At 46.7% G+C, this 24940-nt stretch overlaps 1 protein-coding gene and 1 long non-coding RNA gene across 2 annotated transcripts in view; both read left to right on the top strand.

Annotated features, from left to right (window-relative positions):
• The first annotated feature begins 2344 nt into the window (after positions 1-2344).
• Positions 2345-24940, top strand: part of LOC118173759 — a 24831-nt gene continuing 2235 nt past the window's right edge. The window contains exons 1-4 of the long non-coding RNA XR_004754367.1: positions 2345-2355; positions 17490-19289; positions 19448-19542; positions 21489-21599. This is a non-coding gene — a long non-coding RNA (uncharacterized LOC118173759). The remainder of the gene's footprint in view (positions 2356-17489; positions 19290-19447; positions 19543-21488; positions 21600-24940) is intronic.
• SAP30L (SAP30 like) lies at positions 7562-17279 on the top strand. The gene is made up of 4 exons (XM_035338608.1): positions 7562-8083; positions 9814-9936; positions 11545-11643; positions 13635-17279. Exons 1-4 carry the CDS (start codon positions 7898-7900, stop codon positions 13761-13763), a joined length of 537 nt encoding a protein of 178 aa, XP_035194499.1. The 5' UTR covers positions 7562-7897; the 3' UTR covers positions 13764-17279.

The raw sequence follows: 24940 nt of genomic DNA, 5'->3' as shown, positions 1-24940 counted from the left end.
TCAGTAATGTTGCAGGAAGAGGTAGTGTGCAGTCGCCTCCGGGAGTGAAAGGCTGAATCGCTAAGGGCAAGAGCAGCATACCCCTTTGGGACTCTAGATAAACACAGTTAGTGGACCTGCCCTCCTCGTTGGGGCAGGGAAGCTCTGCTCTGACAAATCTTTTCTGTGAAATCAAGGAGATTTTTGCCTAGTGTCAAGAATCAGTCAGGCTGGCTCCCACCTTTGCAGAGCTCCGCAAGAAGCCCTTTCTCCTGTTGCCAGCTGTAGGACCACTACCTGCATTTTAGATGTCTTTGAGGCCACACAGCACTGTCTGTAAACTGGGAGCAGACTAGGGCACAACTATCGGCATCTCGAGTGCTCGAGTCTGATGTATGGACTGTGAGGTCAAAATCATTTCCACCTTTGTATCCTCACAGCTGAAGCCATACCTGACCTGTGCAGCCAATTCACCTGGTCCGTGCTGTTACAGAGCAGGGGGAAATGGATGCTGGGGTTGCCAAATGTTTTAGTGTCCAACGTTTTGGGAGTGAAGAAAGGTAAAAAGTTCTAGGCTTTCCTTCTGACAGTTCTGCAGCAGTATTGCAGTGACCAGTGTTGATGTCGTATGTTCTCAGTAACTACAGTCTGTCTGTCATTAGGATCCCTTTTCATTTCTATGGGAGAGAGTGCCACTTTCCAGTGCTTTGTGTCCGACTTGCTTTCCTTAAGTTATTAATGCTCTCGTTAGTCTAGTAATGTTGGCTGTGGATCACTACATGGCCTGACTAGGTGTCTTTATGAATGTTTTAGTACCTGTGGAACAAGAAGCTGTTTGTCCATGAGCAGTGCAATTTTTTTATATATATAATTGGAACACAATCAGCAAGTGATGTACATGGACGTAGGGCATTCTGATTGCAGTTTGCAGCTTTCTGTGTCTTAGTTTTCTAACAAGAGGATTAGTTTCTGTTTCTAAAATGCATGGCTTGCTTTGTACTTGGGCTCACCTTGCAAAGAGAGCTTTGAGTCCTGGCTGATTAGCTTTGCTGGATGCTTGCTTCAGAGCGATCTACAGTAACAAGCAAGTCTTTTACCACAGAGTGATCTTAATTTGGTGAGAAAGGACAGCTCTTAGTAGTATGCACCGAAAGATTAGGGAATGTTGAGGTGTTTCCTGCTTGACAGCCAACCACCAGTACGAGGAAACTGGAGCTGTGGGGTGACTGGTCCCCCTGGGTCCTTCTCAGTGTGGCTGATCTCATCTGTTTTCTCAAGGTTTGCCATATGAATTTGTAAGTACCCCACAAATTCTGTACACTTCTGACTGGCTCACGTTGCTTTGAGCTGTTAATTTATTTACATCAATTAAAAGTTTCAATACCCCAGAGGCTTTGCTGACTAATTAGAATACTTAATATAGCCAACCATTCACTGATTGAGAAATAGAAGTGGTATTTCACAGTCTACATCTTTTAATCGAGCCTTTGCTGGGCAAGCTGGTTAATTATTCCAATTACCTTTGGTTATTTGTAAGCAAAATTGCTAAAGCATGAATACATAAGCAAATCTTCGTATCTGCATGCAAGTCAAGACTGGAGATTAAATACCAGTGATTATCTAATGCAAAATAAATGCTTTTCACTTTTACCCAAAAAATATTCAAACAAACCCTCACTCCATGGCTGCATAAATTCTGCTGCTTTTAAATATCAGAATCCCAGACGAGAGTGGGATCCCTGGACGTGTGTTATGTTGCATAATAATACTTTGATTTGCTCTTTAAGTTCTTGGTTTATACAGGTGCTAATCTCTAAGGTCTACAGACAGTAATAGGTTTGGGGACCTCATATGTGCAAGGTGCCCTTTTTCATGCCTGGGCATTTAACTTTCTTTTCCACACCGTAATAGAAGTGTGACCCTTACCGAATGGGGGAATACAGCATCATTAAAATAAAGATGTGCCTTTTTAAATGTAAATGTACAGCAAATGCTTAAACTTGAACCATTTCCTAGTGCCTTGCTGGACAAGAGAGAAGAGGGGAAGGGGTTGGGGGGTTGAGGATGTATGAGAAAGCTCGACTCATGCAGTGTTTGTGTGTGTGTGCTTTTTTTTTAAAATGTTTGACTCCAAGTGCAAACTTTGTGTGGATGACAGTAATTCAGGAGCTCCCGAGTTTTCTCCGTTAAATTGATGTCATTAATGGCTTGGGGGCGGTAGGACAGATGGTATCTCTCCTCATAGGAAGACTTGGAAAGAGTGGCAGCTTCCTTTTGGTACGCTGTGATGACTAAAGCTAGACCAGAGCATGTTTCAGTTAGCTGCTGGGTGCTTCACCTCATGGCAAAGGCTAACACATTTCACTGGCATGCAAAGTCCTGCTTTTTATGTTCTAAGTAGCCAAATCAGAAATCACAAATAGTCTCAAGGGCACATCAAATCTCTGGCAGAAGTGTCTTACAGACAGTCGACACCTTCCGTCACTGAGAAACCTTTAAAGGGTGTGTTCAAATCTTTAATACAGAAGTAGCAAGAAAGCAATTTCTCCCCTTATCTTTCTTCCTGGTTTGTTTTACTGTAATGTCTGTGCTCGGGGCTTTGCTTTCCTTAGTGGAAAGTTCCAGTCAGCAAACTTTGCTCTTCCCTGCTGCCCTGAGACATCAATGTACTGAAAGTCACATAGGCGCCACCGGTACTGCAGGAACACGGTGCTCTTGTGGTAACTGCGGGATCATTAGAGCAGTTCTGCTGGCTCGCATCACTGAGGGGAGATGAGGGATATATCCTAAAAGTGGCACTGGGCAATTGCATAACTGCTGGGTTAAAAGGGAGAAGCCTTTATCTTAAATTGTCTTTCAGGTTATGGTCAGACACTTGAATGGTTTTGACTGGAGAGAACAGACAGCCCCTAGCAGTCAGCCTGTCATGCTTTCCTGCAGTCAAAAGAGTGCTGGTAGTTATGTCTGAAACTGTCTGGCTTTGCTAGCAGGGGATTCAAGTGTGCCATCCATTCCCACCCGCTGCAGTTCATGTTCCCACTCACCTACTGTGTTTCTATCTACTTGTGACAAAGCCTGATGGTGCCTGAGTCAGTCCTTACCTGAGAAGCAGTAAGCTGGCTTTCCATTTTAACAGTTATTTAGCATGGCAAGCTTCTTAAACCATTGGCAAGTTGTTGACAAAATGGTGAATAGCTTTAGGTTATTATCAGAGTCTGTGGAGGTAGGTTTTAAAGGCCTTTCACAGGATATGTAGGAACAGGGGAGTCAGACTGGGCGGCAGGAGCACGAGGTCCTTTTCCATTTCCCAGCAGCCTATTGCTTGATTCTAAGCAAGGCGAGTCTGTGTGCTGTAATTTCCCAGCTTGTAAGATTTAGCTTTAAGTGCTTTACCTTGCCACCTTGGTAAGTGTCGAGTCCATATTTTTAAAACAAGTTTCAAGTATTCACCTGGTTCAAGTGGAGGGGAGAGATGCGATGGGTAGAGAACGGGAAAGCTGAGATCCAAAATTTCCATCAGCGTTCAGTGCTCAGTTGTCAATTCATTTCACATTCTTCATTAACCAGTCAGATTGACTTCCTTTATAAGTTCAAAGTGTAACTGAAATAAACTCACCTTCTGCTTCGATTGCTCCTTTATAGTGTCACACTTTAACTCGGAGATCTGTGTATGAAACTAGGCAACAATAGATTATGGAAATCCTAATAAAAATCCTGTCTTTTAACTCTGCCTCTGCTAGTGGAGTATGCTCCTTTAATCACTGCATTTGAGCTTTCTTGATGCTTCTGTATTACCCAAAAGGCTTCAATGATTCCAGCAGATGTGAGGGATTTGGGAGTTTTATTTAAGGATACTGGATCTGTGTGGTCTCACAGCTACTGGTTCAACTCTAAGAAAAAAAAATAAGTTCTAATCGCAATTAGTGAGCAAGCAAATGTGAACTTCAACCACAAAATAAAATCACGCTAAAAAAATGATCAAGCTAATTAGTCTAAAACATTAGCCCTTATTATAACAGTAACAAATAGCTTTAGCCTGTAGGGTGGTGAAGGGAATTTGGTTTAAAATGCATTCTCCAGGATCTTGGTGATAAGGTCTAAGTTTGTCTATTTCTTGTATTGCATGCATTTTATCTGTAAAACTGGATGGTGCCTCTTGAATCAGTGTATATTTATTTCTGTGCATATTAGGACCAACAGCCTAATATCTGGGGGTGGTAAAGGACTTGTAGCACTTTAATGTAGTAGCTTTCATAAACTGGGAATCATTGATAGAATGCCTAGTGTTTTTAAAGTTGAATGGACTTCCTTTTATAATATATTTAAAATAAATTTTTAATGTGTTTTCTGAAACTGTGTATGCAGAAATGACTGTTCCTGCCTGTTTTGCTCTGGTGATTGATTTCCCTTCTTACTTCTTATGAGAAGAAGCTTAGTTACCCTGGTCTGACATTTCTCTACTGTAGGATTCCGGCCACGTCACGCACTGCTTTCCTCCAGCCCCACTGGGAAACATCCTTCCCAGCTGCCCTTTGTATTGGGTTATAAATTTGCAGGACTTACTGCTTTCATGCCTGAACACTGTGTTGGGCATACTTGGTAGGTTCATGCAGCTGGGGGCTGCAGGGGTGCCTTTGGGGCAGGAGCTGTGAGTTCCCGTCCGCCCCTCAGCTGCTTTCAGGCAGCTCCGAAGCCAAGGGGGACGCCCCGTCGCCCCCCAAAACACCAGCCCATCCAAGGAGCAGCACCTCACCTCAGCCAAATTTGACACAAAGCAGCAGCCGCAAGGGAAGGAGGATACCTGAGGAGAAATCTAGGGAGATGTGGACTGTGCTGGAGGAGTTGTGGAAGGAGCTATGTTCGTGTAAGGAGGTGCTCTGTGCCATCCTGGAGGGACATCCTGGAGTCCCTGGGAGCTGACACCTGGGCGGCAGCTACCATGCCTGGAACACTTCCCTCCCAGCCTGTCGTCAGCCACGTGTTCAAAGTGACAAAAAGCTTTCCTGAAAGGCATCTTGTATGTTTGCCGCCATGATAAATGGCCATGAGAATGAAATTTAAAAAAAAACAAGCCTGTATGCACATCTTTTCTAAACACCTTTTCCTGCAGTTTGGGGGAGCGCAGTGTTGCACATTGATTGCCTACCTAGGGGAAGATGAAGCCCTCAGTTTCCTTTTTCAGCATGTCTACCTTGTGTGCAACTGCTGGTAGATCCATCCTACACCTTGGTTTTCAGGGGAGGGTTTTTAATAGCTCACTGCCCTTTTTGTGGTCTGGTCTTTGGGCCATGGGAGCAGTCTTCTAGTCCAAGACTGGAGGTGGGGGGGGAGAAAAAAATAAAGCGTCTTTTCAGGGCATCTTTTGCAGCACGTGCCTTTTGTAGAGTAGCATTTCTGTCTCAAGAACCCTGAATGGATGCTGTTAAAACAGTAGGTTCCAGATGACAGCTACATTGCAGACTTATCTGTAGGAGGTAGTGCTGCTCCAACTAAGATTTAAAGGCCTGCGCGGGTTTCCCTAATTTGATTAGAGGGCTGACTTGGATGGGCAGGCTATTACTGCTTCAAAGGCACTAAAACTGCCTCACTGCTGATGGGTTTATGAAACATTGTTTCTCACTTCATTGCAGTTCCCACAAAGAATTATTAGATCAGGTTAGTGATAGATACCTAATAAAGAATGTCTCTGTGAAGCAGTTTATTTTACAGCAAGCTACTTCTGGACTACCAGACTGTGAAATCTTGAGGTTCCCATGAGGATTAATATGCTGAAATAAACTGCAATTATACAAAGACCTCCATTTACTTTTTTTTTTTTTTTTTCTTGAAAGACTAAAAAAAACATGTCATTGTGTTAGCCTGAGCTGGAGGTAGTTAGCAGTAGTTAGCACTGAATCAGCAAACAGACAGTGACAAGAGCAAGTTTTTTTTGTTTTGTTTTGTTTTTCCCTTAGTAGGTGTTGCAAAACAATTTTAAAAGAATGGTTTCATTTGCATGGGATAAGATTGCAGGCAGAAATACAGCCTGACGGTAAGTACCAACCTGTTCAGGCACTGTTGGTGCCTGTTTCTCCAGTTGCTCCCAGAACCTGTGGAGCACTCCAGGGAGCACCTGCAGCATCTCCTTGTCCCGGGGACAGGAGGAAGCCCTGCCTGACACAAACATGCTCCCCTTTTATCTAGTTGCTTACTTCTGTTATCACCTGTCCCTACGGTTTGTGCTTGTTTCCCAAATGTCAACGCAGTCCTGCCTGACGATCCAAGCCTATTGCAGCGATCTCTTTGCTCACTACCTGCTTGTTGGTCTGCAGGTGAAGTTTTTTGTTTTCACCACCTTCCCCACGGGGTGGCCAGCTTCTGCGAGCGTCGTCCCTGAAAGAGTGCACTGTAGTTCTGCAGTACGAACAAACAAATTATTCATCGCCTGAGCGCACCAGCAATAAAAACTAAGACGAGTCAGAACTGTTGAGGAAGTGTCTGAAGACTGGGCCCTGCCCTCAAGATTTATTGACACGCGTGGTGTTGCAGGAGCTGCCTGGAACACAGATATTTTGGTGTTCCCGAGGCAGCTGGGTGGGAGCAGGCCCAGCGGGCTGCAGGACACCCGTGTGGGTGCTGCTGGGGGCCCACTGCGCCCACAGGGCTGCGAGCGGCCTCTCCTTCAGAGGTGTTTCGTGGGGGCACGTGCAGCACGGTTCCTTCTGTACTAAAGCACAATTTTCTGAGTGTATGATTTCAAACTTTGCAGAAACATTTTGTTCTTTAGCACCTTGTTTTCCTGTTTATGCACAAAGTCTTTTCTTCAGAAGAGGCAATGCTTTTCCCCTCTCCAGGATCTGCTGTCTGGTGTCCCGCAGCTACAGCACCTCCAGAAGTGGTGTCTTCAGAGAGCAGGAGTCCCTTTATTTTTTATTTTGTCCAGAGGAAAGAAATGCAAACTTTCAGGTTACCTTGCATTGGGAAGAACTTCTCCAGATTCAATCTTTTCACTGTCTACCTCCTAATTAGAAAAATAAGTATAATTTTTTTTTACACCTCAGGTGCTGGTGGTGCCAGGACCAGGCAGGAGCATGTCCCAGGGACTTATTTACAAGCACAGGGGAAGAAATGCACACATTTGGACATTTGCTTTTTATTTTGACCACGTTTCATTACAGCGACGCCGCCTCAGCTTCGGTCGGCGGGCAGGACACAGGGCTGCCAGCCTGCGGCCGGGGCCCGGCGCTGCGAGGCGGGGAAAGCCTCAGGGCCTGCGGGGCAGGGCCGGGGGTCCATGGGGGACGCGGGGGTCCCCCGGTTTCCCCGGGGAAGGGCCGGGGCCGGGGACAGCGCCCCGGCAGCCGCCCGAGCGGAGGCCGCGGAGGACGGGGGAGAGCGAACCGCGTTGCCCTGGCAACGCCGCGCGCCCCCCTCCCCTCCCCTCCCGCACCGACCTTCCGGCAGCCGTGCGAGCGCGGGGCCGGGCGGTGGAGGCAGACAGACAGCTCCTTCCTCCAATAGCCTCGCGGAGCGGCGGCGGCGGGTTCCTCCCCTCGAGCCTCGCACGCCCAATCGGCGAGGCGCTTTGAGAGTGGCGAGGGCGGGACTTCCGCCGCCGGGGAGGCGGTTTTGTGTGTGAGGAGAGAAGCGGGCGGCGCGCGCGGGGTCCCGGCTCCCCTGCGGGGCGGCGGCGGCGCTTCGGGGCCCGGCCCTGTCCGGCCCGGCTCCGGCCTCCTCCGAGTCGAAGGGTGGCGGAGCGGCCTCCTGCGGGCTGCTGAGGGGGCTCCCCCCCGGGAGGGGGCCCCCGCGGGTGCGACGAGCGGGCGGGCGGCGGGGTCCCCCCCGGGGGCTGAGGGGTGGCTGAGGCGGCGGCGGCGGCTGAGGGCCTGAGGTGGTTCTCTCCCCCCCCCGGCCCGGGCGAGGGTCGGGCGGGCGGGCGATGAATGGTTTCAGCACCGAGGAGGACAGCCGGGATGGGCCTCCCGCCGCCCCCTTCTACGGCCAGAGCTGCTGCCTCATCGACGACGGGGACCGCTGCGTGCGCCCCGCCGGCAACGCGTCCTTCAGCAAGAGGATCCAGAAGAGCATCTCACAGAAGAAGCTCAAGCTGGACATCGATAAAAGTGTGAGTGCGCTGCCGGCCGTGCCCGGCCCTAAAGTTGCTTCTCCACACGGCGAGTTTGGCTGTCCCCCCTCCCCGCGGTCCTCCGAGCCCCAGGAGCTGCGGGGAAGGTTTGTGGGGTGAGCTGCGGTGCTTCGCTTTGCAAATTCGATCCCTCCGGTGCTTTAGCGCTACGGCACAGGGGAACGAGCCTGGGTGCAGAGGCAGCAGTGCCTCGTGGCACAGAGGGGCTCCTGAGGCTCTGCCGCAGCCCCGAAAGCCGTGGCTGAGAGGGAAGGCTCTGCGCAGAGGGTGGTGTTCACAGGGAGCCGGGCAGCAAGCCGGCTTTGCTTCGGAGGCTGCCGCGCTGCTTTAATTTCAGTTTCGTACTGGAACGTGCTTGTGCTGCTAGTCGAAACCCGCAATACAGCTCGCTATCTCTATAGAAGTGTAACTAACATCCATTCTTACTAATTAAAGTCGCAGCAAAGCAGGCTGCTAAAATATAAATCGCTTCATCACAGCCACAACGTGCTGCGTGCTGCCTTATAAATACAGCACCCGCCTGGTTGTTTGCTGGTCAGCACCAAGCAGCCCCATTTGCTGCTGGTCCCTTAATTCCACGAAGTGACAGCTGCCTTCTCAAGATAGAAGCGGGTTGTTTGCCGGGTAGAGAATAGGTGTAGCGCAGCAGCTCGTGAAGACTGCAGGAGGAATTTCTCAGAAGCGACTCCGTTTCCGGAAGTCTGCTCTGCCTGCCTTTCTTATCTGATCTTTAAAGGTTAAAAGCATTAAAAACAAAGAAGGTGAAGTTCTGAGGCCGGCCATGTGGCAGTTTCTCCAGATGGTTAGGTCCCTTTTACACAGCCAAAATACAGAGTGTCATGGGAAAAGGGTGACTAAATTTAAAATCTCCTGTTTTTTAGGAATAAAAAACTACATTTCTCCTGGTCGTAGTCCCCAGCAGAATCGTCTAGTGGTACAGTTACTTCATTCTAGGAAAAAAAACCTCTTTGTTGTTAGATGAAAGGCTTTATAAATAAAAAGAGGAAATCGGCCTAATGAACTCTAAATGAAGGGAAAGTATAAAGTAAGCTGCAGAAAGGGATTTTGAATGTAGCATGCTTGTGTCACCTGAAGATATTCTTGCCTTATTGGTATCAACTAATTTTTATGATTTGTGGCTCTTTTTTGTATGTATACTAATTTTAATGACATCTGTAAAACGTGGGTTCAGTGGTAGGATAAGCTATAGACACTTTTGCTCTTACTTTGCCTGTTCTAATTGAGGTAATTAGCCAAGTTCTGTTTTTCCTAGGTTTTGAAACTCTTGCGTTAATAATCTTATGTACTATTCAAACCAGAAAGTTCACCAGGGTGGAGCAGAATAATATTTTACTTGGTAGTTACCTTCTTACTCCTGAAGAAAATGCATTTCCTGCAGACAGTGTCTTTCTGTTTTATGACTGCAACCATAAAAAAGAAATATGTTATCTCTGAGGTTCAGGTTCATCTGGAGCCTTTGAGTCCTTCACTTTCCTTGTCTTTGGAATTTGTAGTGCAAGTTATCTTTAACACAAGTGTATGATACCAGGCCTGGGGTTTAAGATTAGAAATTTCTTAATGTCAGCCTCTTACCCTCAGTCATGAGGTAGTAAGAACGTGTGCTGTGGTTCTGGTGTCTAAGGGCTACTGTTGAGTGCTGTTTTTACACTACCCACTTTGATTGCTTTTTTGCCACTTCTGATCCTTAGGTGAGACATCTGTATATATGTGATTTTCACAAGAATTTTATTCAAAGCGTCCGAAACAAAAGAAAAAGGAAGACCAGTGATGATGGAGGTGACTCTCCTGAGCATGACACAGATGTCCCAGAGGTTAGTAGGTACCGAGTTGTTGTAGGATGCTTTACCAGTTTTGAGAATGGTGAAGTTTCACTTGGATATTTTCGTGTATCAGAAAATAATTTAATGTGCACCTCCACCGAAACTACTGTGGAGTTACTCTCATTTTTGAGGAAGACTCTTATCTGTTGTGTGGTATCCTCATTTTCTTCTTCCTGTATGAAATCTTTGACCACATAGAGCTTTGTATAAAAACAGGTATAATAATCTGACGACACAGCTTCGTGTCTGTACCACTCCCAGACAGGGAGCTGCTAGTTACTAACCCTTTTTTAAAGGTAAGAAAATTATGTAATTCCAGTTGTGACTGGGGTTCTAATATGGTTCTTTGTTACCTAGCATGCATCATTTTGCAAGGACACTGGAGAATCCAGTCAGTCTCTCTGTGACTGGGGATGTGATACTCAGGGCTACTAGGCTTCTGCAGGCCTTTGCGTGTACTATTTTTAGCACTATTTAAAATTACCTTCAAATTACAGACAATTTTTGTAAGGTTTTTTATTTTAAGGAAACTGGCATATTCCTTTCTGTATTTCAAAATGTTAGAATCATCTCTTTGTCCCGTTGTGTGCAGTATTTGTTTTGGTGATGGTTCTGGTACTGTTGACATCGCAAAAAGTTGTGCAAAGGTAATGTTCGCGGAGGAGCTGAGTTCTGGCCATGTCAGCAGAGCCCTCTGCTGGAAACACCACCCGTGCTGGCATAAGGCATTCTTCTGAATTAAAATAATTAACGTTTTGCCAGCAAAACTGTGTCCCCACACCTCCTGCATGGAGGTTTTGAAAAAGTAGTAATGTTTGTTTTGTTTTCAAGGACACGTGACCCTTTGTTGTAGCTGTTTGTGCTTCCATTCAGTATGGATCTCTGCTGAAACTCTACAATAGAGTTTACATCCGTTAACCAGAAGGGCTGGTGGAGGCCCAGCTGGCACCTAAGAACGTTAGTGCTACAGGGCCTGCAGGCTGTTTGGTGGTTACAAACGGAGGGATGCACGTCACATAACAAAATATGGAACTCTGCAGTGTGTCAGTCTTAATGAGGTTTTCTTCTTGGTTTTTGGCAGAGCTTCCTTTTGTCTTTGAAACATGGCATTTTCCACATGATCTTCATCTTCCTGTAGCCTCCCCCTGCCCCCTGCTTTTAAACTCTGCACTTCCCACTGAAATATTTGAATTTCATTTCTTCTCTGTACTCTGTTTTATGTCACAAGCCCTTTGTTCGATGCCTGCTAAATTGATATTTTGTATGTGAGTTTTTTTAAACCTTGTGGGAACAAAAGATTCCCCTTTGCTCAGAGGTTGCAGAGGTGTAATTGAGAGTAGAAATTGGCCAGCAATTCTGTTGACAGCATGTGAACCAGAACAAAATTTTGTATTTCCCTGAGGCTATTTTGGTCCTTTAACATTAACAAGTACAAAATAGATGTAGATTTGTCCATAAGGCAAGCTGATGGGGTTCTAAGTGTGGGCAAGGAACATTTCTGTTGAAGAGGAAATAGCTCTTTTTTTTAGATTATTCCACATTTATGCTTAATAGATGCTAAAGGTAGTGCTTATCCCCTCTTCTCTGTATCACTTCCAGGTTGATTTGTTCCAGCTCCAAGTGAATACTCTGCGACGTTACAAGAGACATTATAAGCTGCAGACAAGGCCTGGACTCAACAAGGCTCAGCTAGCAGAAGTAAGTGATGGCAAGTGGTACTATTATCTCCGTCATTAAAAATCTTTTTCGCTCCTGTGCTGAGGTGCCCACTTCTTGGACACCAATACCTATGATGGCTATTGTTAGCACGTACCATGTGCTCTGCGGTAGTTCTCAGGAGATGGTGCCAACAGAAAGCTGTGTGCTTTCTTCACTGGAGATGGTTATGGAAAACATGGAAGCTGGCTCTTGAAAGCATGTTTTAGTAACTTGCTTTTCTCTGCTTCTTTTCCCTCCTTGTTCATAGTCCCTAATCTAATACCTTTAGGAAACAGAAAGAGAACCTAGCTTTGAGTGGCTTGGACGTTATCTGAAAAATCTCTGTTCTGCTGAAACTCAAACATACCCATTAATAGTCACCTTAAGTGCCCCTATTATTTTCTCTTTCCTCACAGCCACTTGAACTGGTTGGAATTGCTGATTATTTAAGGCAAAATCTCTGACCATGACTTCAGATTCCTTATTTCCCTCCATTGTCCAGATTGTCTTATGGTTCTCTAGTAAGTCAACAAGTAATAGTTTTTTTCCTTAAGGTCCTCTCCTATGTTTTTTAATTTTTTTTTCCACACCATACTTAAATAACTCTCTGCACCTCTGTTATTCAGGTTAGTTGTGCTTGGTGTGCATCTGCTCTGCTCTCTCTCCTGACTTGATCTGAAGGTTTTCTCTAAGAAAAGTCTTCTCTAAACTTGGAGGAACTGTAGCAGTTAAGAATGATGAGGTTGTTTTTGTAAGCTGAGGTTGTCACAACTGCCTGCCCAGAACTGAATAGTTTTGCTACTGCTTTAAAGAACAACCACCATCAGACTGAAAAAGACAGTAAAACACTTCCTACTTCTTTCCAAGTCAGCTAGGGAATGAATGTACAGAATATAGAGAATGTGTAGTGTAGTGCACGTAGGAGTAAGGTAAACGAAGCAGGGTGGTTGTCTGTCCTCATTAGTAGAGCTGATTTATCATGTTATAACCAACCAGTTCATCGTCTGCCAGTTACCTCCTGCCATGAAAGGCTACATACTTGAGCAATTTACCATTCATATGCTCAGGAGGAAAAAATAATAAATAAAACTACTGTGCAAGCAGAAAATAACCTTAAAGGGAGCCTAACTTAAAGTTGTCACACACTTCCCAGATTTCCTGTGAAGTCTGAGCAGCTTTGACCCTACACTGGATCCTCGTCCAGCTCCCATGCTTGAATCACTGCTGCCTGAGGCTCTTAGACTCCTGCTGCTACCCCACCGTAAGGAAAACTCAAACTTCCATAAATCTTCTTGGAGTGACTTGATGCAGGCTGAGCAATAAAATTCAGCTTTGGAGCTGTATTGGGTACCAATAAGAGCTGCTTCCCTATTAGAGGCAGACCTTATCCAGCTCCAATGGTTTTTTTAATTCACTTTCTGAGGAAAAAGCAGCTAATGGTTCAGGGCTTATGCTCCTATCAAATAGAAGTACCCCTAACTGAACTCTAATCTTCCCGTTGCAAATCCTCTGGTGTTCCTTTCAGTAAAAGCTTACGCAGTGTATTTTTCTTTGGTCTCTAAATCTTTGCTACATCTGGTTCCACAGCAAAGTGTTTCAGTATTTCTGACACTCTCCTTAAAATACCATGATGCAGGGAAAGCTTACTCTTCCAAATAATCTCGGCATGAAATGCCACCGAGGAGAGAATATGCTGCTTTGGCAGGAGGACATTCTGGCTTCCAAATTCTGCTTGTAGGTTGGCTGCAAATACTGCTGACATAGCAAGACTGTGCTCTGTTCATATGCACGTTCCAGCTGTAAAGAGAGAGAGAGACAGAGAGAGAGAGGTAAATGAGGACTGACAGTTTGAATTGGTGCATGTTTGCCTAAAAGTATATTGCGCTCAGAGGCCCCAGAAAATTTATTGGAAAACACAGAGAACCCACAGTTCCAGTTATTTCCACTTTTTAATTTCTGAATGTTTGTCTTTTTGTGTGTTGTCCTTCTAGACTGTCAGTCGTCACTTCAGGAATATTCCTGTGAATGAGAAAGAGACGCTTGCATATTTCATCTACATGGTAAAGAACAACAAGAGCAGGCTGGACCAGAAATCAGAAAGTAGCAAGCAACTAGAATGAAGATTAACAAGACTCGGAATAAGAGGGATCTTGAAGGAACAGATGGTATTGTGCATTTTAGGAATATAAAAACTGTTGAAGTATATTGTAAATTTTTAAAAACGCAGTAAGTCTGGATGACAGGAAAGTATAGACATTCTTATCAGGAATATATGAAAACATGTGCACAGCATGTTTCATGAAGACTTCTATTCCCCTCATTTAAAAGTCACGTTGGAATCAAGAAATGAGGATAATGAGGAAACAAAGTAAACTTGTAGGACTGCAGAGTCTGCCAACTCAGTGTTTTAAAACATTTCTGGAAATCTGCATCTCAATGTAATTTAGATCACAGATGGATTTTTTTTCACTGAATTTAGACTGCATCACAAAACACCATGCAGTTTGTCTTGGCACAGGACTGGAATAGCAGCAGAGATGAAATTCATTATCGAGGTGCGTGGGTCAGAAGTTTGTCTGAAGCTTGCTCCCCATCTACACGTGCTCTGTCTTGCCTTGAGTGAGTGCTTCAAGTCTCAAACTTCTACAAATGCTACGGCTCACCAAATGTACTCCAGTGAACGCTACTTGACTAGTCTGAAATTTTATTTTTTTCACCTTGTTTCACCCAACATGGAAGCCAAACAACTTTCTACAACCTCTTTTTTTTCTAAGTTCTTTTATTTAAGAACTCACTATTAATTGTAAGCATTTAAGAACTTTTGCAGTTCCTCAGAATGTGGGATCAAGGCCAATACAGCTTATTTGCTGGGTTTGATTGCGTTGGTAGAAATGCTCATTTAATTCACTTGTATTTGTTTCCCTTGTATTCAAGGCTGGGTGATGATAGGTGAAAGAATGGGTTCAACATCTGTCTCTTAATCTCTGCCACGTCAGGTATCAGTCACAGGTGATGGGAATTTTACACTGCAGCTAGTCTTTAGCAGGTGTCACAAAACTGCTGTGTGGATTCATAGGCTTGGCAGTTTCCAGTGTAAAGACAAGCTAATGGGTGTAGTGCCATAACCAGGGTAGCAAACTAGCTGGAGCATGATGCATTTCATCTGCCTTTACAAGCAAACAAAGCATCCTGAGTATTGAAAGTACTTGCCTTTTGTGAGCATTACGTGTGCTTTCTGAGAGTTCTCTGAAGCAGAGGGTGGCATGCTGGTGCTCTAAAACTGGACATTGTAGGAAGAAATATCTCTGATTCTGTTATTTAAGGCCGAGGTGTCCTTACGAATAACACAGTAGTTATTTTGGCAAAAGGAGCTTATGAAAGTGTTGCTCGTGACTGTCTGTTCTCCTGTGACCTCAAATTCTACTCAAGGGGATCTCATGATTTAAAGCACCTCTGTGTTTCCATGCTGTCCTAACCAATGTCTCTGCTCTGTCAAAAGATGCCAAGACTCCACGTAGAGAGTGTATTCTCAACAAGCCTTAAGCAATGAACTGAACAGTAAAAAACATTGGCTAGCATTTTGCCAATGGCAGGTTTTAATATTCCCAGACTGGATGAAGCTTTGTTGAAGAACGGAACACACAGGTCACAATCCCAGCTTCGTACTGCATCACGTGTTTTGTAAGGCATGAAGGGTTCACACGGTGAAGCTCTTGCTGAAGCTCTCCCAGGGTCTCTTTAAAAATCACGTCAGTTTAAAGCAAGCTGTTCACACCAGCTTTGAATTGTGTGCTAATACTCTATTAACAAGTTAAATGAACTTCCATGTGTTAAAGTCCTGTGTCATAGTCACAATAATCTGTTATGGTACATGCCCCATTTGTGAAGTTTTGGAGAGTGTGATGGTTTCAGCATTTCCTTGTTTGTTTCCATATGGATTTTAAGAACATCAGACGCAAGAGAGGCTCACGGAATGAGGAGAGGATGTCTTGCAATGGTATTTCATGAATGTTTAAAACTTTCCTAATTATCCCTGTCCTTTCCTTACTGAAAGGGTGGAGCAGTTCCCACATCAGTCAACGTGATCTGGCTTCTCTCATTCAAGACAGATAGGTAAAGTGGTACGTTCTCTGACTGCATGTTAATATTCCAAGTGCTCATGTAATCAGAGGATATCACCAAGGGATAATGAGTTTCTGAGTTGAGAGTCGTGCCTCATCGTAACTTCTAGACCAAAACTGTAAAAAAAAATGTAGTTTGGGGGTTTCTTTTTTGTTGTTGTATTTGTTTTTTGTTGTTGTTGTCATTTGATTTTATTTCTAAAAGTAAATAAATCTGTTGGGGGTGTTTTAGCAGCCAGCAGCAAAACAATTCTTTTCAAGGAAATATGGTGGCAGGTTCCATCTGTTCAGGTGTATTCACTGGAATGCTTTGTGCAGAGGTGGTATCCAGGAAACTTTTTCTTTTTTTCTGAAAATAATCAATGGATGTAAAATGTGATTCTTGGTTTCTCTCTTAAAGCAATTATACTTCTTGGGAAAAATTCTTAGTGAAGTGTGATGATGAAGAGATGCTTACCAGCCATTAGCAGTTGTTTATAAGGTGGAAAGCTTCGGGGCAGGATACCAAAGAAACAGAAGAGTCTTTGGCTGTCAGACCCCATAGCCTTATAAACCTTTGCAAATGCCTTATTACCTTGTTCTCAACTTAGCCAGAGCAAAACGCCTTGAGCAAAAGAAAGCTGATGTCTCGCTGGCAGGGTTAGCCACTTCCTGGCTGCCACGCTATAAACTGAAATCACATGTCAATTCAGTAGCAATATCCATGTTCAGGGTGCCTGTGATTCTTGAAAAGCATTTAGTGTCTAATAACCAGAAAACGCAACAATGCAATTGTCATTCTGTATAATACCGTGCTGTGTATTTGATTCCTTATGCTGCATGCCAATTAAAAAGAAGACTTTCCAACTTTTTTTTTTTTAACTTCAATGTAAATTTGTTTGAACCTCACACTTGTGAAGCCATGAGGTAGGACATTTTCTCAGCACTTTTAAATGGGACTTGTTGGAAAGGTGGAAGACCCAAATTGCTTTGGCTGGTGTGATAAGTTCTTGGATTTTTTTTCCTTTTTTTTTCTTTTTTCATTTTGCTTTTCACAGATGGGCCTTAAATTCTGTCTAGCTTTGAACCATGGAGCTCAAACCTTGGGGCATGGGGGATGACCGCATCATCTTCCATTTATAATAGTGGAAGCTTCTATCTTCCAAGCCTGCATAGGTGACGTTCACCCCGAGGCAGAGAATCGTCTTTGAAGCCCTCGAGCCATTACATAGCCAAACTCAATTACATAGACTAATTCAATTCTCACTGAAGAGTTGCGTCAGCTTCATTAGACCTCTGACCAGATCCAAAGCCATTAGTAGGAAATCCAAATAATGCAGAAACATCTCTACCAGAGTTAATTTCATCCTCTATGCTGACCCTCTGCTCACTTTAAGGGAAGAAGAAATCATTGTTGGTAGTTACTGGCTTGAGCTCAACTCGAGGGAGTTTGAAGCATGTGAAGACTGGAGTAAGCAGCAATCTGATGGCTGAAAAATGCAAATATATCCAAGGAGGCTGTGTTACAATGCAGTTTCACAAAAAATTGCATCACAACAAATATCATATATCAACCTGGAGTAAGCAATTGCATCAAAAGCTAATGTTTCTTTTGACAGGCACTTTAGATGCTCAGACTGAGAAAAGCAGAAGGGGCAGGTTTGTGCTGCTTGTCCCCAGTACTGTGGTATCCCAGTTTTCTGTAGAAATGTGGCTGTAAAGCAGTAGATGCTGTGGTGTACGAAGCTTGACCTAAACACTTTAAGTCTGGCATTTAAAGTTAGTCTAAAGTGCAAGCTGGCTTTGGAGAGGCTTTGAAATGAAGAGCAGAAATAATCTGCAGTAAGTGCATTTTCTCAAGTGGGTCACGATGGCAAAGAGACGAAGAAACAGGACACGTGCAGCCCACGGAAAGACTGAGCAAAACACGCTTCCACTGCTAGCAACGTGGGGGAAGGCTTGTTCTGTGTCGACTCTTGTAATGGATGTTTTATGAGAGGGGAAGAAGGGGGGAGCTGTGCACTTTACGTCTTTTGGTTGAGCCAAATGTAAATACCAATGGGAGATCTTCAGCGGTAACTGCAGTTGGAGGGGAGAGGAATGGTCTGCTGGGGGACTGTTTATTTACACTGGCAGATCGTTATACTTCCCTAGAGCACTAGCGTCACTTTGCCTCTACACTTGAACAGAGTGGGTAACACGAGGTGGTCTCCCTTCCAGAAGGAGTCCTTGCACTGCCCGCAGCACTGACTGAAAAGTCCCAAAGGTGAAGGAATGTTTTTGATGCCTCACTCCTCTTGTCACTGATGCCCTTGAGCCATCTCTAGCTTACCAAGTTAGGGGAGGTCTCATTTTCCCCTTTCAAAGCGCTAATGAACTGTTATGACGGGAGGTACTCCTCGCACTTCTCACAGCTATCCCTGCTCTCGCGGTTTTGACTTGCCTGCAAACACATCTGTTTGGAATGAATTAATGGCTGAAGAGAGAGTGGGGAGAGAAGGGGGGGCTCCTGCCTTAAACTTGAACTTCCCTCGCAAGCAGCTCCGCAAGCTGTCCTGTGCTTCAGCAGGCTTTGGGATCTCCTGCTGTGCCCCGACGGGGCTGGGTGTGCTCCTGTCCTAGGCACAGCTCTCTGCTCCACAGCCACGGTGCAGGGGAGGTAATTCGCAGGTAACTCACAGAACGGCTTGGAGTATCTGAATGGGCTTACTGGGAGAGAAAAACTGTGTTCCCTCTTCTGTTTCTGGCCTCCATGTGTTGTGCTGATCTTATGCCAAATGTTTTGGACACCTTGTATTTTTAACTGTAAGATAGCTGTGTATTGTTAAAGCAACTTAGTAACTTATAGCAAAACTGTAGAACTCATTTCTCTGAGGTGTAGGAAATGTCCTGCTTCCACTGTGTATGAGACTTTAACTCTGTACTGTCTGACAAAGATCAAATGCTGAATTTCACTTTAATAAATGATCTATCTAGCAACAAGGCCTACGTTCCCTTCTGCATTTGCCTTTCTGCCCTTAGTGTTTTTGGCTCCAGAGCCAAAGGAGTTTTGCTTTGCATGGCTGTTTTGTGCCAGGCTTGTCTGATTCACCCTCATTTCCCACCCACCTTCCTAGGGCTGAAAATATTGCAGACGTGGAAGGGAGAATGGCACCTGCTGACTAGGATATGCCAAGCCTGAAGTAGAAAACTCAGGTCATTGGCTATTTTGTGACAAATCTGTGTGGGTTGCTGCAGTAGAAATCACGGAGTCTCTGGAATGCAACAAAAAGCCTCAGGAGCAAGCTGGAGTTAGCTGGAGAGCCAGGTGACTTTGCAGTGAAGGGAACATGGGGCTTTTCCATGACAGGTGTTTTGTTTTTTTCCCCTGCCTGTCATGAACAGTCAGTCAAGTGCAATGTCTCATTTGATTGTGTTTCCTAATGAATCTTTATGTAGAGTTCAGCCCTGAGCTTCTGCTTCCTTCTCGAGTACGCCCTTGGCTGCGTTTCATGCATAACTTCCAGCTCCCGTCATCCAGTCAAAGCAGCGTGCCCGGCTGATAAGGTGGGTGCTACTCCAGAGCAATGCTGACACACAACATCCCAGCATTAAATCTGTTGAGAGATCCCGTTCTCCGTAGTGCTTTGTTTCATTTTCCTGTAGTTTTTCATCCCGACCATCATTTTTGTACACCAAAGATGTCTCATTTGTTTTTGCTGCAGCAAGGAATTGAGTGATGCCAGAAACTGGGCCTTCAGTACTTGTTCTCCTGAACCCTGTCATGGCGTTTCCTAAGTCTCTGCTGGCAGTGTCTGAGGTATGTTTTAGCTTTGATATTTAGCCAGGAAAGAGGTTGTAGCATAAGTTTTCATACACTTGAACTCTCACAGAAGAGGGTGAGAGGATATTGAGAGTTTTACGTTCAAAATACGTGACCTGAATATATCATTGTCAAGTTAAATTACGCTGTTGATGCACAGTAGAGATTTGCACAGATAATTCTCCCTGAAACAATTGCACACCGTCTTCTCCATCCTTATTCCTTGGTGCTGTCCTGCAGCCAGCTGACCTGCGTGCTCCTCATTGTTTGATTCAGTGAAATGCCCACAGGGAGGAGGGCGGCAGCTTGTGCTGCTGCTGGTCTGTTAGCTGCTGGTGGCTTCCAGCCATGCGGAACGCATCTGGTCGTACTGCCAGCGGTGCCTGCAGCAGGCGTTTGGTCCGCCCTGCCCTACGTCCAGTTAGCTTTCAGTAGTGAGGAAGTGAGAATTGTTGGGAAGTAACCTTAGAGAACTGAGTTAAATTGTGTTGGTGCTTTACTCTGCTGTGAGAAACAGCGATCAGTAATTATGTCTGAGTCTAATCTCTTGGCTAAAGGCAGAACTCGGTGTATTGGAGGGCTGGGGGAGACTGAGCTGGCACACCAGAAACATCCCAGTATCCTCGCTGGGTGCGGACGTGTCTGGAGGCCTTAGCAAAGAACTGGGAGCTTTTTGTGCGAGGCAGCGTGCTGTTCCTGTCTCAGGGAGCTCACAGCTGAAGGCAAGACCAGAGGTGACACAGGCAGGCACCACAGCACAAGGAGCAAGGGCAGATCACTTCACAGGGCATCGCTTGCATGCCAAGCTTTTCTAGGAGGTAGCAGGGAAAGGTCTTCAGGTGAGAGCAAGGGCAGCATGCCCCAGTGGAAAGGGAACAGCTGTGTCATTTACATTCCCAAACAGGTGAGTGTGGGTTCTCCTGCCAGCACCGTGAGGTGACTTGTGCAGGGAGGAGAGGCAGAAGGGCTGAAGGAGAACAGCTGTAAGCAGCAGTTGTGCAGGTGCCATCTTTAGCAAGAGAGAGTATGCTGGAAACTCCAGTGATAGAAACAAACTGCTGGCGAATCTGTGATTTGTATAGACAGACAGATAATGTCACTTAATCTCATTCTGGCTACCCGCCAAGCAACCCACAGTAGATTTCATGCTCAAGCCCAGAGAGGAATCCGCTCCGTCTCTTTTTAACGCATTTACGCTGAGAAACTGCGCGAGCAGCAGATTGATTTGATCAGCCCAAACCCACACGTCCCCCTCTGCGCTCCCGGCTGCCGTGCGAGGGCAGTGTTAGCTCAGCGAGCTGGGTGCTGGGTGCTCGCTGCCTGCACCTCCCAGCCCGGGGCTGTGCGGCTGCCTGGGGGACCAGGGACATTTTCCTGTCCCAAGGATGGCTCCTGCGTAGGAGCTGGCCGTACTTGTCAGATACCGGAAGAGGGATTATGCTGTAGTGGGATGTGGAGATCATAAAAATGGCTTGTTTGGTTTTTTTTTTCCCTGGTGGAGATTGAAATTGAACATGTCCGATTCTCTGCGTGAGCCTTCCTATGGCCTCCTCGCAATGTTGATGGAAACCAGGCTTCGGTTCTCTGCTCCTCAGCAGAAAGGGCAGCACAGAGGACTGGGGAAAAATGTGAATGTGGGTTTAATAGTTTTATGTTTTAGAGATGTGGTTGAGCAGGCTGAGTGTGGAGAGGAGAACCGCAGAGCTTTTTTTTTTTTTTTTTTCTCCTTCTTTTAATTTATTTCCCTTGTACCCAATAAGGGATGACTGCACAGTTCTGCCAGCACTCAATCTCACTTTGCCAGGAGTTGGAGCCAATTTCACATCTCTTATCCTTGCAAGCACTGTTGGCTTCTTCCCTAAGTACCTCAAAGCCCCCTAATGTGCTTTTACTTAATTGTTTTTGGAACATTTTCCAAGATCTGCTTCCTTTGCTTGTTGGAGGAAGTGCTCTGTGATCGCTGCAGCATCCTCAGCAGAGAGCACCGAGGTGGAAGCAGAACTGCCTGTGTACAGAGAAACAGCGACTGAGACTGGGGAGGAGGGAAGCATCAGGTAGGTGGACGGCTCTGCTGCTCCTCCTGCCACAGGTCGGGATCACCGAGGAGCCTAAGAACAGCAGGCAACACGTCCAGCTCCTCCTCAAAGTTGGGGGGTTGGGAAACAGCCCAGCACCTTCCCAGCTCTGCCCAGCCACAGGGCACAGCCAGGATCCCACTGTACCAAAACGAGGCCGTTCAGCTCTTCCCTGTCTGGTCTGCCCTGGAAGGATCCCTGTGCTCACTAGGTTGATGTTCTCATTGTTTCAAACCCACCTTCTCAAAAGAACCAATTTGTCTTCCTGGAATTTCCACTGGTTTACTGAGCATAAGCCCTGACCCTCATGTAAAAAGCTGGGATTCAGGAGTGCTTGGTGTTCTGCTGCTGGCCTTGAGTCACCTCAACTCTCTGTGTCTCTATTTCCCTGGGGATTAAAAATATATTAAACACCATTTGCTGGCCTTTTCTTGTAGGCTAGAACAAATCACAGAGCTGGGGGAGCCACTGTCCTTCGCCAGGCTACTTCTCATCCTCCCTTTTCTCTTTTCCCTGACCCTGCTTTCCCCATTCCTCCCTGCTGTTCATCTGCTCCAAGTGGCATTCCTCAAAGCAGGCCAATAAAGGTGTCTCTGCAAGGACTTTCCCACCTCTTTATGCCATATTCTTAGAAATAGGAGCCTAAAAGTGCATGGAATTGTTTTTGACCCTAAAGAGATGGCTTGGTTCCTGGCTGATTTGTAGATTGTTGAACGCAGCAGCCCAGGCACGAGTTTGTGTCATGCTGGTGATCCTTCAGAGCACAGCCTGCCCTCCACTCTCTCCAACAGACAAAGGACCAAAATCGTAGGAACTGAATGGGAAAGGCTGAGCAGGTGAAGGAATTTTAAGGTTAATACAAACCTTGTGCACTAGCTTAGCTTCGTAACTGCTCCCAGCTTCTTGTTTGGGGAAGAAGCTCCCAACCAAGGCACTTAAACCAGGCTGTTCTGACCCCCCATGTCCTCCCAGCTGTTCCTGCAGGTCAGTTATGGACCGTGAGGATTTTTGTCAAGGTAGCTGTAGACTAAGAAAAAAAATCCTTTTTCCTCTCAATTCCTCAGCTTTCAGCCACTAGTGATGCCATAAATTCCCCTGTTTCTCTGGTTACTGTAAAGTCTTTCAGGGTGGTCAGGACCTGAATTCCTCACGCGAAAGAACAAGCAAGCAAAAAGGAAGCATTGCAAGCAAGTACCTTCCCTGCCTCATCAGTCCCTCTTGCTTTGTGCTCCCTCGGCTCGAGCCACCTGGATAACAGCCTGCCCGCTGCCGCCCAGTGAACACCCTGAGCCATGCTTCCCGTGGGGGCTCCAGCAGCTCTGGCTCCCTGTCCCCACTGTTCTGCAGGCTCCTTGGGGCCAGCTCCAGGTTTGCTGCTACACTTTGGCATCGGAGTGACCAGGAGAGACAGCTTGTCCAGGAAGACAGCTACAGAGATGGCACGGAGCTCTGCTGAGTGAAGTGCCTGCCCTTCTCACCCCCACCCTGGTTGTATGGCACTGATCCTCTGTGAGACATCCCCAGCTCTCACCAGATTCCATCCTGGAGCTTAAACCCAGCTGCTGTGTGGGACACGAGTGGGCTGCTGTGTGACACGTGTCATCCAGCTTCACCTGGGGGCCATGCTGAGATGCTCTGGGAGAAGAGCAGCAGGAGAGTGGCAGCGAAGAGTCACTGCAGGAGATGTTTGCTAACAGGATTGCTCCACCGCTGAGCAGGACAAGGAGTGGTCTTTCTGCAGAGAAAGCCACAGTAAGCACGTGTGCTAACTCCATTCCAAGCACATGAGACTTGTCATAGGAGTACATACTTCTCCCAACACCCCGCACTGGAGAAGGGGCCTTCATGGAGCGGGGCAGTGAAGGTCGGTGTTGGAGAGGTAGGGGCATGGTGTTGGGGGTGAGTGTGCCCATTTTGTAAGCGTTGTTCTTGGGAATAACCTTGTGTCCAAGGGCACGTTGTTCTCACTTTGCTTCCAGCCCAAGCAGCTGCATGGAGAAAATACAGCCTGGGCAAATCACAGTGCTAGTGGGTCCAAGTGGGGACAGCTATAGGTGTGCAAAGCCAGGTTTATTAAAAATAAAAATAAAAAACACAAAACATGTGGGAGCCTTTATCTGCCCTTGTGGCTGCAGAGCCTTCCCAAGCTTGGAGGCTGTTTCTACAGCTACAGGTTGGAAATGCTTCTTCCCTTTAGGTGGGTCTCAGGACCGCGTGACTCCCCAGGCACGGAGATTTGAGGGAAAACGTCCTGAACTTTGCAACTGAGGGGCCCTCCTTTGGACAGCAAAGCTTCCCACCTGAGCGGTACTCGCAGGAGACAGTCTGACTTGGGAGCCAGCAACTGGACTCAGAGGCTCCGAGTGTTGGGAGAGGATCAAAAAGCTCCCCTGGCTGTAAATCTTTCACCTGCCATGTTACTCACTGGGGCTTGTGGCCATTCCTCCGAGGTCGGCCCCGGGTCAGGATTTCTCCTGTCTCTTTAGCCCCCAAACCTGGAGATTTTTGTCTTATCTTTGACGCCATCTTGACACCGAAAACAAATTATGGCCCAATTACCCTTCCCAAGAGGGGCTGGGGCTACCTTAAGTGGCCAAAACTGTCGGGCGCTTCCTTAAGAGCTGGTAATTAGTGGGGTGCGGGCTGGGGAACGGGGACACCCCCCTTGGCATGGGGACCCTTCCTGCATGGGGACATCCATCCAGCCCCATCCTGGCTGTGCTGGCCGTGCTGTGCCCCCTGTTTACAGCGGGCAGAGCAGAGATGGGGCTGCCATTGGCCCCAGCCAGGAGGCACGGCGCTGTGGGGGTCACCCGCAGCCCAGCTGTCCCCATCCCTGCCCCGTGTCACCACCTGGGGCCAGGCCCTGTGACACTGCATGTGTGCTGGCCCCGGCCATGACCTTCAGGGCGATCTTGGGCCCTGCTGGGGCTGGGGACCGGCTCTGCCTCTGTCCCCAGCGCTCCTCGGTCCGAGAGGTTAAACGCCTGGCACTTGAGAAGTCCTTTCTCTTTTCCTCCTTCAGTGCCATTGAAGTGCAGCCCTCCTGTGCTGCGTGCCCGTGCATTTCTTGCCCGGGGCTGCGCCACCCCCCTGGGAGCAGCACCCATTTCGGGTGTCAGCAGGTGCTGAGCAGGGCCCCAGCCCACAGCCGGTGCCCGGGCAGCCCCAGTGCCTCTCCCTCTGCCCTCCCTTCCTGCACCCAGCCGTGCAGGGGCACCAACACCCCCTGACCTTGCAGTTTTGCTCCAGCTCCCCTCTGGCTCCTGGGTGAGCAGTGGCTTGGGCTGGGGCTGTGTGTTTCTTTCCTTTTTTTTTTT

The sequence above is a fragment of the Oxyura jamaicensis genome, chromosome 13 (assembly GCF_011077185.1).
Source record: "Oxyura jamaicensis isolate SHBP4307 breed ruddy duck chromosome 13, BPBGC_Ojam_1.0, whole genome shotgun sequence".
Classification (NCBI taxonomy): domain Eukaryota; kingdom Metazoa; phylum Chordata; class Aves; order Anseriformes; family Anatidae; genus Oxyura; species Oxyura jamaicensis.
This window is presented reverse-complemented; position numbering and strand designations above follow the sequence as displayed.

Bases quoted from the DNA above. Each gene is read 5' to 3' on its own strand.
- SAP30L (XM_035338608.1), top strand. From the start codon at position 7,898: ATGAATGGTTTCAGCACCGAGGAGGACAGCCGGGATGGGCCTCCCGCC. The intron at 8,084-9,813 runs GTGAGTGCGCTG...TCTGATCCTTAG, and splicing joins AGCTGGACATCGATAAAAGT to GTGAGACATCTGTATATATG. The intron at 9,937-11,544 runs GTTAGTAGGTAC...TATCACTTCCAG, and splicing joins ATGACACAGATGTCCCAGAG to GTTGATTTGTTCCAGCTCCA.